We start from the raw sequence: 12,474 nt of genomic DNA, 5'->3' as shown, positions 1-12,474 counted from the left end.
GGGCAAGCATTTGCTGACGTCTTAACAGCAAAGGAACTGTACCTACAGATAAGATCTTCAAATATGTAATCAGTGTTAAGAGAGCTCGTATGTGCCGGGCAGTGGTGGCGCATGCCTTTAATCCCAGCACTTGGGAGGCAGAGGCAGGCGGATTTCTGAGTTCGAGGCCAGCCTGGTCTACAGAGTGAGTGCCAGGACAGCCAGGGCTATACAGAGAAGCCCTGTCTCAAAAAAACAAAACAAAACAAACAAAAAACAAGAGAACTCAGATGTGAAGGACCCTTAAAAGCCGGGAAGAGACAAAGACAGTGACAATATACCCATATACATAAAATAAATAAATAAATAATTTTTAAAAATGCACAGAGCAAAAGTTACATGAGACTAAGAACTCAGAAATCCCCAAGCAGTAAAGAACCCCAAGAACTGTAGGCACCTCTATAGCTGTGAAAATACACATATTCTGCAAGTTGTGACATTCCACCTGTGGCATTGTTATGGTTGTTCAAGTGACTCAAGTGACTATGAAGTTTGATACCAGTGAGGAGTAAGCATCTAGTTACCGCTGCTGTACCGCACACTGAGGAACTGGGAGGCTGGTAACCAGTAAGTAACAGTAAAGGTAACGCACTCTGATCCAAACAACTACCAGAAGCAACGTGACAGGAGAGTGTTTATTTGGATTCTTGTCAGAATGTTTTAGCCCATTGTCACAGAGAGGCGTGGGGACATAAGTCCGTCTACACATTGGGAACGCGTGGTGCATGCTGTTCACATGGTGGGTATAACTTTCAAGGTACCACCCTGGCCTGCACCTGCCGGTCAGGACCCACCTAAAACCTCTACAGATTTCAAACAGCACCATTGGCTGAGAGGCAAGATTTCAGAACATGAATTTGTGAGAGACACTTCAGCTTTGAAACATAACAGATGGTAGATGAAACCGTGAATTAAAAATAAATAAATAATTAAAATTAAAACCAAGACGGACCCGGAGGGATATATTTGTAGCACCGATTATTTAGGAGGCTGAGGCAGGAAATTGACTTGAGCACAGGAGTTCAAGACCAGCCAGAGTAACAGTGAGATCAGATCTCAAGAATAAATTAAGAATAAAAATAATTGCCCCCTTTTTGTGTCCATGTGGTTTATGCACATACTAACTTGATCTTGTTCCCTAATTCTGCATGCCTACTCTTCAGTATAGCCACTGATTTCACGCCCGAGGGCAGGTCCTCACTGATGTACTCGTTCCCCTGTGAAGAACCCAACACTCTCCTGAGAAGCTCTCCAAGCCATGCACAGGAATCCACGTGGGGACCTGGGTGCCGAAGGAAGAGATCTTTTCCTGAAAAACCTGTGCTCAAGAGGAATGAACGGAAAAGGCTTGAGGCTTAAACCTACTGCTACGGAGTTTGGTGTGCTTGAGGAGACACGCTGGCAAGCTGCCGCAGCTGCACCTGCCACGGATGCAGCTCAGCTTTCTCAGACCAGTATTCTTTGTCAGGCATCCATTCAGCAAGCATGGATCCGAACCACTCGTCCCAGTGTTGGAGAAAGGAGGAATCATTTTGGTCTAGTTTCCGGAAGTGTTGATTGACAGCTGGGACCTGAGTACAATCTTCTAAGCGCGGTACCGCCAAACCACCGCTCTCTCTGGGATTATGCCCTCTGTTTTGGGTTAGGAGCTGTAAAGGAGGCTGAGAATGGAAGCCCTGCTCTCCTGGAGTTGTTGTCGGTGATAAGTGACCTTTATTGGGATTTTGATCATCACTCCTTTGCTGTACAACCTGGGAGGACTGAAGTAGTGTGGTCCCTGGTAACTGCTTCTGACGGCCCTTAGAGAGATCCAAAGGCCCATTTGGAGTGTGGGGTGGAGAAAGAGGCAGTATAACTGAAGCGCTGCTGGTGAGAGTTTTGGAAGGAGCGAGTTTACCCACAGTTTTCTGGGTAGGGCCCTGACTGCTCTGGGGTGGATGAGGAGTTTTCTGAGTGTTCTGTCCTGGGTCTGGGTGCCGTGCTCTCCGGTTCTGAAACCATATCTAAAACACACACACAAAAAGAGTCCTGAACAACAGAAGTGATTCCACCTGTCTCTTATGTTTGCTAAACAGAAGCAAAGATAAGGGGACACAGGCTAACCCTTCCAATGCAGGTTCTTGGAACTTCATTTCCTCCCAGTAGAGTCTACCTTCCACATCTCCATCACGTCCCAATAACCCATTTGGATTTTGAACAGATTCCTCGACGTGATTAGCTCAGAGCTCTTGGGATCTAAGGAGCTCTAGGAACATCTCGCCTTGCCTCACCTCACCGAAACACCTGGAGATGAGCTTGACTGATCTGTGTTTCTCAATCTAACTAAGTTGACAATCAAGATTAAGTAAGCCATGGCACATGGTCATGGGTGAAATAATACTGCGGTTGGAAAGGTAGAAGAGTTAGACTCCACCCATCTGATACCCAGCACTGATGGAGGAATCAAGTTCTCAGAGGCAGGGTGAATTTCTGCTTACCAAGAGGCTCCTAAGAAGGTGGAGCTCCCAGAGGGCATGGAAGCACAATGACTGATCCAAAGGTAGGATTATCTAAGGATGCTTCAGAAGTTCACCCATCTCCATAATACACACAGAACGGGGACTCTCAGTGCAGGCTGTGTTCTAGATTTCTTAGACTACAGTCAGAGGTGAGGTGAGGGCTAGGTAAGCAGACATCCCATGCTGGGAGGATGCTGAGGTGTCTGGGTGCTAACTAACATCCTAAGACACAGAGTAGCACCCTAAGTAGCATCCTAAGACACAGAGTAGCATCCCATGCCTAGAGTAGCATCCTAAGACACAGAGTAGCATCCCATGCCTAGAGTAGCATCCTAAGACACAGAGTAGCATCCCATGCCTAGAGGTGTCTGGGTGCTAACTAACATCCTAAGACACAGAGTAGCACCCTCGCCCTCTGGGGCTCAGTTTACAGTAGTTCCAAGGACTGTGTTCTGGAAACAAGAGTGGCTTTACACACTGTCACCTAACTGCTCTATTTCCTATGATTCTGCAGGTCTGATGTGACTGTTTCTCCAGACTGTCGCTGGAAACACCAAGTATTTACATCCCGTGTCTAGAGCACAGGGACAACCATGAGTAGCCTGGCTTTGTCCATCAACAGCTCTGGAGAAAAGCGGCTTGTGGTAAGGACACGTGGGCTGCCAGAGACAGAGAGATGCACAACGTACATGAATCCTGGATTCTGGGATGCCTGTTTGTTGAGCCAGTTTTTCCCTGGTAACAATCCCAGGGAACCGATTCTTCTCAAAAGCTTCAATTAGAATATCAGTCTGGAACTTTGTGAAGTGCGTTCTGCTCCTTCTAGCTTCTTTAACTGATTCAACATAAGCACACAACAGGGTTTGCAGATCAGTTTTTACATTCAAACTTGAAAAAATAAAACATTTTGAATGAACATTGTTCATAAAAATAATGGCTTCGTGAAACCCCAGAGGTGACAGGACACAGCCTTAATAAACAACAATGGAAATAAAAGGGGGGAATGGTTTCTTTGGGGAGGCGGGGTCAAAACAGGGTTTCTCTGTATGGCCTTGGCTGTCCTGGAACTCACTTTGTAGACCAGGCTGGCCTCGAACTCAGAAATCCGCCTGCCTCTGCCTCGAAAGTGTTGGGATTAAAGGTGTGCGCCACCACTGCCCAGCGAATCGTTTCTTGCTAAGAGACCATTCCTCTAGACTAGACTCAAACTCTCTCTATTGCCAGAGATAACCTTGATCGTCTAGCTTCCAGATCCCAAAGCAGGGATTATAGCTACCACACCCAGTGAGATAATGTTTATATCTCTAATCCTGGGAAGCCCAGTGTATGCTATATTTGGTCCCTAGTCTGAGCTTCCTCTACAGAATATCTCTCCACAACATGCAGTTGCTTACGCTCCCAAAGAAATCTATGGAAAAGTTAGGTTTGAACTCGTGGATCTCACCTCTAGGTTTATCCTGCTCCTGCTCTTGGCTTTCTTCAGAACAGCATGCAAACTCTGCTTGCTTCCGTATTTTTCTATGCTTTTGAAACCAAGTCTATGTGGAGAAAGAAAATAAGGAGAGGGGTTACCCAGGAAGTGGATGCAGCTCAGTGTAGATCACTCCGAACATCAGCCAAACAAACGGATTGGGCATCTGCCCTCAAGACCATGTCCAGAAGAAGAAGACTCAGTCTCATGTTTTTATTGTTATGTTTATCTAAAATATCAACAAGAATCTCTACATTCATTCTTCATCTTGCTCCCCCAATCCCCTCACACACACACACACACACACACTCTAAACACTTTTTAAGTAGGTAAAGTATCCACTGCTCATTTCTAAGCCCCTCTTCCTAGCAAATATCATTTCACAATATACAGTACACATGGACTTAATCTTTGAAAATTATTTCCTAAATAGGAAGAAAGAATTGACAACAGAAAAAACAGTTCAAATAACACTAATTTCTGGTTATAGCTTATATTATTTCACTCTAGGGGAAGCCAGATATAAGAAGACTGCCTCGAATGTAAACATCTAGTTTTAAGATTTATCACAAGCCGGGCGTGGTGGCCCCCAGCTTTAATCCCAGCACTCGGGAGGCAGAGGCAGGCGGATTTCTGAGTTCAAGGCCAGGCTGGTCTACAGAGTGAGTTCCAGGACAGCCAAGGCTACACACAGAAACCCTGTCTTGAAAACAAAACAAAAACAAAAACAAACAAACAAACAAAAAGACTTATCACAGGCTAGATAGATGGCTCAACAGTTAGAAATATACGCAAGCACATAATGTTCTTCCAGAGGATGTGAGTTCAATTCCCAGCACCCATATCAGGTAGCTAACAACTCCTCGTAACTTGAGCTCCAGGGCATCTGACACCTCTGGTCTATTTCCACACTTGTACTCACATGAACACATGAAAACACACACACACACTTAAAAATAATAAAGATACGTTTTAAAAACTATATTCATTACTATAATTAAAATTATTTTCTATGTGTAGTTTTTGTTTGTTTTTGCTTTTAGTTATTTCTGAATATTTGGTTGTCTGAGTCTTTGGACAACCTGATAATTCATTGTAGCATTCACAACCTTAGACAATCATTATCATCCGAGTTGTTAGCCATAGACCTTGCAATCTTAAATTACTAAGTCCCAGCTTTGTTCTCAAAAGCTCTTCATGTTTTCCAGATTTGATATTCAAAGTAAGTTTTCAAATTACAGCCTTATGAATAGCTGGAAGCTTCCAACTAATGAGTGGATAGAAAGGTCCTCAGAAGCCACCAACATCCTCCATGATTCTGAACTTTTCCATCAGTTCAAGCCCCTCGGGTACCCAGTCACCAGGTGTGCCTACATGGAACAATTTCATTAGTTTAAGTCTCTTGGGCATCCAGTCACCAGGTGTGCCCACACAGAACAATTTCATTAGCATTATTTGTGTCTACTGTCTCCCATACCTGGACAGCTTATCAGGACATAAGAAAATTGTCTTCTCTGCAGGATTTCAGAAGACTAAAGTCATTATGGCAAATCACTGTGCACCAAATTTAAAAACTGGACTTCATTTTTCTCACCTCTGAAGGATTAAAGGTTTATCTCATTGGTTTGAATGCCACTCCTTGTGATATAACTGTACATTCCACTCCTCTAGGTCGTCTTTGATTATCAAATCTGCGATCTTGATCATGTAAATACCAGGACAGTCTAAAGACCAATCAGTAAGTAACCCCATACCTGTACACAGGCAAACAACGCTAATCAAACTTGTCAGGTTACACAGAAGGACAAAGACGGGGAGGGGAAGAGAAGAGGGTTTAGGAAAAGAGGAAGAGAGAGCTACGGTACACACCTTTAATCCTGACACTCAGGAGGCAGAGGCAGGAGGATCTCTGAGTAAGAGGCCAGCCTGCTCTACACAGAGAGTTCCAGGATAGCCAGGGCTATACAGAGAAAAAAAGAAAAGATGAAAGTAAGAAGGAAAAATGAAAAAAAATGAGGGACTGGGAGAAAAATAAGAAAAAGGATTCAGAGAGGATTATGACATTGTCACAGAATAAGTTAAAAAGTATTAATAAATAAAGGAGAAAAGATTAAAGGAGAAAAAAAGGACTAGCCTACAAACCAGCAGTTTTCATAAGATCTTGAGTTCCCTGTTTTCTCACAGGTGTATGACAACTTTATTCCTTGGGCGCTAACAAGGAAAGACTCTGCATTACTCTGCTGATGACATAATTTCTTAAGTTCTGTAATTCTCAAGATAATGACTTTATTATCTCCTATGGGGAAACCATGAGCTGGCTATCCCTTTGCCTCTGTACAGGCTCACCACTCATATTTCCTTCCATAAGACATAAGCACAGCTTCTGTTTTATCTTTCCATTGCACATGGAATAAACTTAGCAAAATATATAGCATTCTTACGAGAACTGCCCAGAAGAACTTAGCCTAGCTTTGCTCTTTAACCTGACTCAGAGAGAGAAAGAGGCCTAATGCCTACCATAATTTGAGACTCAGAGATGCCGAGTTCCTTAGCCAGATGTCCTCTGGTAGCTAGATCAGGATTGGGATTCTTTTCAAACCACACACGAAGAGTGTCCTTTTGACTCTGGGTTAGAATGATTCTCCTTCTCCGGGCTTCTTTTTCCAGTAGGCCTAGCAAAGAGAAGGCAGACGGAAGTGTGAAGGATCTGTCTCCTGGCGTGAACGCCTGCTTTGTCTGCTCCATGCAGAAAGCCCAGACAGTCAATGATGACTATGTATTTTGACTTTAGGGATAGTCTTAAGTCATGACAATAAGGACATGCACAAGCATAAACATGCATTACAGAGAGGATGATAATCACATAAGACTAAACACAGGAAATGTCAGAACATCCACAAGAGTACATACAGAGAGTAATGGAAACTAGAAACATGCAAATTAATGAAACAAGTACATATTTTATATAAAAGTTGAATGTTGGAATGAAACATTTTCATAAAATTAAACATTAGTTGTTTCATTCTCTTCATCCAGTGTCCACTTTTAATACTCTAAGTGGAAGTCTCCTTTGTAAGAGCCCTAGCTGTCATTGTAAACTGTAAGTTACAAGAATTCAAAATACTTGTCCATTTACCCACCCAAACTGTCACTAAAAACCAGCTCTCAGACAATATAGTAATCATATGTGACGTAAAAGTCCTGAGGTTTGAGGAAACAAAGGAGGGAGGCCCTTGGCATAGCCACAAGCACCAGCAGGGAGGGAGACTTACCAGTACTGCAGCTCAGCTCCATGCTGCAGCCATCTGGATCCCAAGAGGCCCAAGAGAGCTGTCACAGAGACACAGGATGTAGTAGAGCCCAGAGTGGCCCACCCATTTCTTAAATACCTGTTGGTTGTTTAATCCTTTCATTAAATATGCAGCACTGTGGCAAATCTTGATAGTCAACTTGATTGGATTAAGAGGTTCCTGGGAGATTAGTGAAACCCGCCTCTGGGTGTGTCTGGGGTGGTTTCCAGAGAAGATTATATCATGAGAGAGTTGAGCTAATCACTGGTTTAACTCCTTGATGGACTGAAGTTTTAAAAGACTCTTGACAGATGATGGACTGTGACTGTGGGGAGTCAGATGGAGCAGATGAGTTGTTGGCTATGTGGCTTTAAAGGACAGTGCTCTCTGCTCTCTCTCTCTCTCTGTCTCTCTCTCTCTCCCTTTCTGTCTCTCTCTCCCTGTCTCTGTCTTGCTCTCTGAGGCTCAGACTCACTACCATGATATTCTGCCTGACCTGGGGCCCACAGCAATGGACCCTGGTGATCATGGGTAGAGTTCTGAACTAGTGAACAAGAAATGAATTCTTTCTCCCTTCCGTTAAGCTGTCTCTCTGGGGAACTTGTTAGAGCAATGTAAAATTTGACTAACACAGCCACCTAGGAGGAATTTGAAGAAATTACCACAGAGGAGAAGTTGAAGTTGGAAGAGTGCAGATTCTTCTGGGTAATTTTGCATCTACCCTAACACCTCTCTGTATATGGTTTTACTTCTGAGCTCTCTAGAGTGTACCTGTATTTTATTTTTATAATCATCATCGCCATCCTCTCCCCTCCTCCTCCTCCTCCTCCTCCTCCTCCTGCTCCTCCTGCTCCTGCTCCTCCTCCTCCTCCTGCTCCTGCTCCTCCTCCTCCTGCTCCTGCTCCTCCTCCTCCTCCTGCTCCTGCTCCTCCTGCTCCTGCTCCTCCTCCTCCTCCTCCTCCTCCTCTTCATTGTTTGCTGTGCTTGGGTTGGAACCCAGACTCAGACAGGCTGGGTAAGGAAGTGTTCTATCACTGAGCTGCAGTCCTGGTACCTCCTGTTCCTTTCAGGTTGTTTTCTTTCCTAATTACCCTAACTTGGCCATATTCTGTAATGTATTAGGTGTCTCACTATGTTTCCTAGTTTCCAACTTTCTCCCACCTTCTACAAGAACACATTTCTGTCTTTGTTCTGCCCTTGCCCTCCGTGTAGGTGTGCCTCACTCGAATGGACTTGGCAGACGTGATTAAAGAGGAAAACTAGGTGACTTTAAGTAAAGCAGACTGTCCAGTATGGGTGGGACTGACCTAGTAAGTAGAAAGGGAAAATTGTAACGCTGAAGAAGGTCACCTGGAGAAGGTCAACAATGGAGCTAGCAGCACGGCGGCTCTGGCCGAGATCCAGCCTGCTTCACTCTCCTTTCCTAGTCAGTCCTGCTGCTACACATGTACGTGTGTGTGTGTGTGTGTGTGTGTGTGTGTGTGTGTGTGTGTATACATTCTATGCATGCGCTTTATGAGCATGCTTATATGCAGACTTGAAAAACTCTTCCATTACCTTGTCTATCTAACTCTCATCTAGTACAAGGTATATTAATAACAATTAACTCACAGGCCAGTGAGATGGCTGAGCAGGGAAAGGTGCTTGTTGCCAAGTTCTGACAATCTGAGTTCAATTCCTGAACACCCTATAGAAGGAGAGAGGCAACTCCCACAAGATCCTCTGACATCTACATATGCCAAGGCAGGAATGTGCCCCACTCCCATACACACTTGAATACATGAATGAGTGAAAGAATAAAAAACAACTTCACATAATCACATTCAACAGATGGTAAGAAAAGAATGAACCTCACCCAAGAGCCTTGTCCTTCTGAGTAAATGTGTTCAGGGGAGATTTATAGAAAGTTAGATAGGCCGGGCAGTGGTGGTGCACACCTTTAATCCTAGCACTTGGGAGGCAAAGGCAGGTGGATTTCTGAGTTCAAGGCCAGCCTGGTCTACAGAGTGAGTTCCAGGGCTATTGTACAGAGAAACCCTGTCTTTTTTTTTTTTTTTAAAGATTTATTTATTATTATATCTAAGTACACTGTAGCTGTCTTCAGACACACCAGAAGAGGGCATCAGATCTTATTAAGGATGGTTGTGAGCCACCATGTGGTTGCTGGGATTTGAACTCATGACCTTTGGAAGAGCAGTCAGTGCTCTTACCCGCTGAGCCATCTCTCCAGCCCGAGAAACCCTGTCTTGAAAAAAAAAACAAAAAACAAAAAACAAAAACAAAAAAAAAAAAAAGAGAGAGAGAGAAGAAAAAGAAAGATAGATGTATGATCTTGCTGTTGTTTTTATATATACCTATGACTAGTTTAGAAGAGACATAGGCAGACTGAAGAGATGACTCAGTGGTTAAGAGCACTAACTTTTTCCAGAGGTCCTGAGTTCAATTCCCAGCAACCACGTGGTGACTCTCAACCATCTGTAATGGGATCTGATGGCCTCTTCTGGTGTGTCTGAAGAGAGTGACAGAGTATTCACATACATAAAATAAATACAAACATCAGAAGAAGAAGAAGAAGAAGAAGAAGAAGAAGAAGAAGAAGAAGAAGAAGAAGAAGAAGAAGAAGAAGAGACACAGACATGCCAAGTTTGCATGGCTATTGTGCCTCTGTTGAAAGCAGCAGTTGGAGTAAAACTGTTAGTGAGAAGCAATTTCAGGTGTCTCTGCTGCTAAAGAAGAAAAAGACAGTTGGTGCTTCAGTAAGGCTAATAGGCTCAGGATATTTGAGAAACAAAGTTATGTTTCTGGCTGTGATAAACTACCCTGCCGCAAGCAATTTAAGAAAGGAAGAGTTCATTTTGGCTCACAGTTTCAGGGTACAGTCCACCATGCAGGGATGTCAAGGCAGCAGGAGCCTGAAGCAGCTGGTCATATTGTTTCCGAAGTCAGGAGGAAGACAGCCAAGGGTGCCACTGCTCAGAGCCGTTCTCCGTTCTGTCCAGACCCCAAGCACCATGTCCCGGGGAAGGAGTAGCCAGTTTTGAAAATGGGCCTTCTCACCTTATTAACCTAATCAAGAGAATTGCTCACAGGTGTGCCAGGCTTGCCTCCTAGATGAGTAAAAACCTGTAAACGTGATGATTCAATCACACATCTCCACCAATCCTAGGAAAGCAAAGGATTCACCACAGGGGGTCCATTCCACCACTGAGTTTTCTAGTATGTTTTACATTATAGTCAGACATTAATGTTTTAAAAATTGCTTGCTGACCACTTAATATTGCCAATTTTCTATTGGTTGTAACCAAAACTCACATTTCATATGCATGTATGTCAAAAATATTTTTTTGGTCGACAAATATATTCTTGTGGCTTGGGATGATAAAATACATTGTTGTTTCTACTTAAAAAATATTTAAGAAAACAAAAGCAAAACCAAAAAAGACTGTAGCTAGGTACAAACAATTGCATTAATTAACCTTTATGAAATGTGTTACAGATATCTGTGTATAAGTGTTAGCTTTTTTTAAAAAGCCACGTGACTAAACTAATGAAAAAATATGTGCGTGGAAAAATGCTATCTAGACCCACAGGATCCTACCCAGCCGGTAAAGCAAGGAAGGACCCAGCAGCCCCTCGTCCCCCCCTAAGTATTTGCAAATTACAGGAATCAGGGATCTAGCCTGGGTGTTTCAGTCAGGCAGCAGAAATTACCTAATTAGGGCAATCGCATCTGAAACTGAAGGATGTGGAAAACATCTCTCCAGCAGCAAGTTGGTGTCCCGCTGATACTACCTCATCCTCTTCCTAAATCTCCTCCTCTCCCCACTCCACATACCCACTTCCCCACTGGATCAGAAGAGAAAATATTTGCTTTCTGGAGTAAGATGGCGGATTGGACGCTTCCTCCATTCAACTCCGAGATAGAAGAGTCAGGGTAACAAAGAACAGACCATATCCCCGGGACAGAAAAGAAGAAAGAGCATCAGAAAGAGGTGACAGGACAGATGAAAAAGGATGAGAAAATAGAAAGGCTAAGGCAAGGGCAGGAGGAAGCAATCTGCGGTCCCAATCCCCGCAGGGGGAAAGAAGAGCTGGAGCCCCAAACACTCGTAAGCCTGTCAGCCTTGGTGACAAAAGACTGGCAGCCCCAGCTGCAGGATAAACCCACAGTACTCGCAAGCCTTAATCCAGTGGGGGGGAGGGGAGATAATGCCTCCTCCGGTGGGGCCCGTTAGCAGCGGAAAAGAAATCTTGCATCCAATCCCGGCATCCAAACCCCTACCCAACCCGGTACTTCAGGAGTGCTATACCAGATGCCTAGCCGTGAAAGGACCTATTGTTTAAGAACTGGCTACTCTGGGATTCTGAAAACAAGGAACAGTCAGTCGCAAGTCAGAGAGCATGGGGCCACTCTGCCAGAGACCCAGAGTGGCAGACCGCTACCAGACGCAGATGCAAAGGGGGAGGGTCGGACCTGGGCCGGCTGGGAAGTTTTAGCGGCGGGAGCTCAGCGGGGGCGCCCCCTCCCTGAGTGCTGAGAGCAGGGCCCCACAGACAGCGGATCCCTGCAAAGACACAGAGAGATCCAAGTCCTGGCTGGCGGATTCCTCGGCCTCTGGAGTTGCCTCTGGTTTGCTCGTAATGAAACAAAGCGCGGTGATCCTAGAGCTGGCAGACACTTCCAAGAGGGATGTTTGCTGCTGGGCTGGGGCTGCATGCCCCGAACCAGGCAGACAGTTTGCCATCCCCACCCAGTGCAGAAATCAAGCACTCCGAGGACATCCCTGTCATTTCTGGCTGTACAAATTTAAGGGGTGAGCGTCTGTGGGTTGGGAGGCTGCACTGTCCACAGGCCACAAAGCATACTGTGGCCAGCAGCAGCTGTCAAGACACAAAGAGGGGAAGCTAATGGCTCACAGCCCACCCTTGACTGAGGCAAAACCCCCTGCATAAACAAACCACAGGCTTTCAACAGGTGCCTGCACTGAGTCACAACCCTCCCTCCACCTGGCAGATTCCAGTACTAAGAACCCTTAAGAAAGTCTCTTGATCCCCCCACACACTTTTTTTCCTTTTTACTATATTATATTTCTGCTTTATTTTATTGATATTTCCCTTATTGTTCCTTTTACTTACATGCCTTTACTTACAGACTTTAAAATTTTACTTCATATCT

At 44.5% G+C, this 12,474-nt stretch overlaps 1 protein-coding gene across 7 annotated transcripts; it reads right to left on the bottom strand.

The window, feature by feature from the left end:
* Window positions 1-634: 634 nt before the first annotated feature.
* Window positions 635-12,124, bottom strand: Duxbl3 (double homeobox B-like 3). Of its 7 annotated transcripts, none has more exons than XM_030247552.1 (7): window positions 11,773-12,124; window positions 10,163-10,421; window positions 7,281-7,338; window positions 6,526-6,680; window positions 3,982-4,075; window positions 3,227-3,372; window positions 656-2,042 (listed from the first exon to the last, which is right to left on the bottom strand). In XM_030247552.1, the coding sequence occupies exons 3-7, from the start codon at window positions 7,300-7,302 to the stop codon at window positions 1,407-1,409; spliced, it is 1,053 nt and encodes a 350-aa protein (XP_030103412.1). In that variant the 5' UTR covers window positions 7,303-7,338; window positions 10,163-10,421; window positions 11,773-12,124; the 3' UTR covers window positions 656-1,406. The 7 variants fall into 7 exon arrangements, with proteins under 7 accessions (NP_001171010.1, XP_030103412.1, XP_030103411.1 ...); XM_030247551.1 differs by lacking the exon at window positions 11,773-12,124 and adding an exon at window positions 11,010-11,766; XM_011244869.1 differs by lacking the exon at window positions 11,773-12,124 and adding an exon at window positions 11,010-11,766 and having other exon boundaries at window positions 10,356-10,421.
* Between the last annotated feature and the right edge of the window lie 350 nt (window positions 12,125-12,474).

This window comes from Mus musculus, chromosome 14 (assembly GCF_000001635.26).
Source record: "Mus musculus strain C57BL/6J chromosome 14, GRCm38.p6 C57BL/6J".
Lineage (NCBI taxonomy): Eukaryota > Metazoa > Chordata > Mammalia > Rodentia > Muridae > Mus > Mus musculus.
This window is presented reverse-complemented; position numbering and strand designations above follow the sequence as displayed.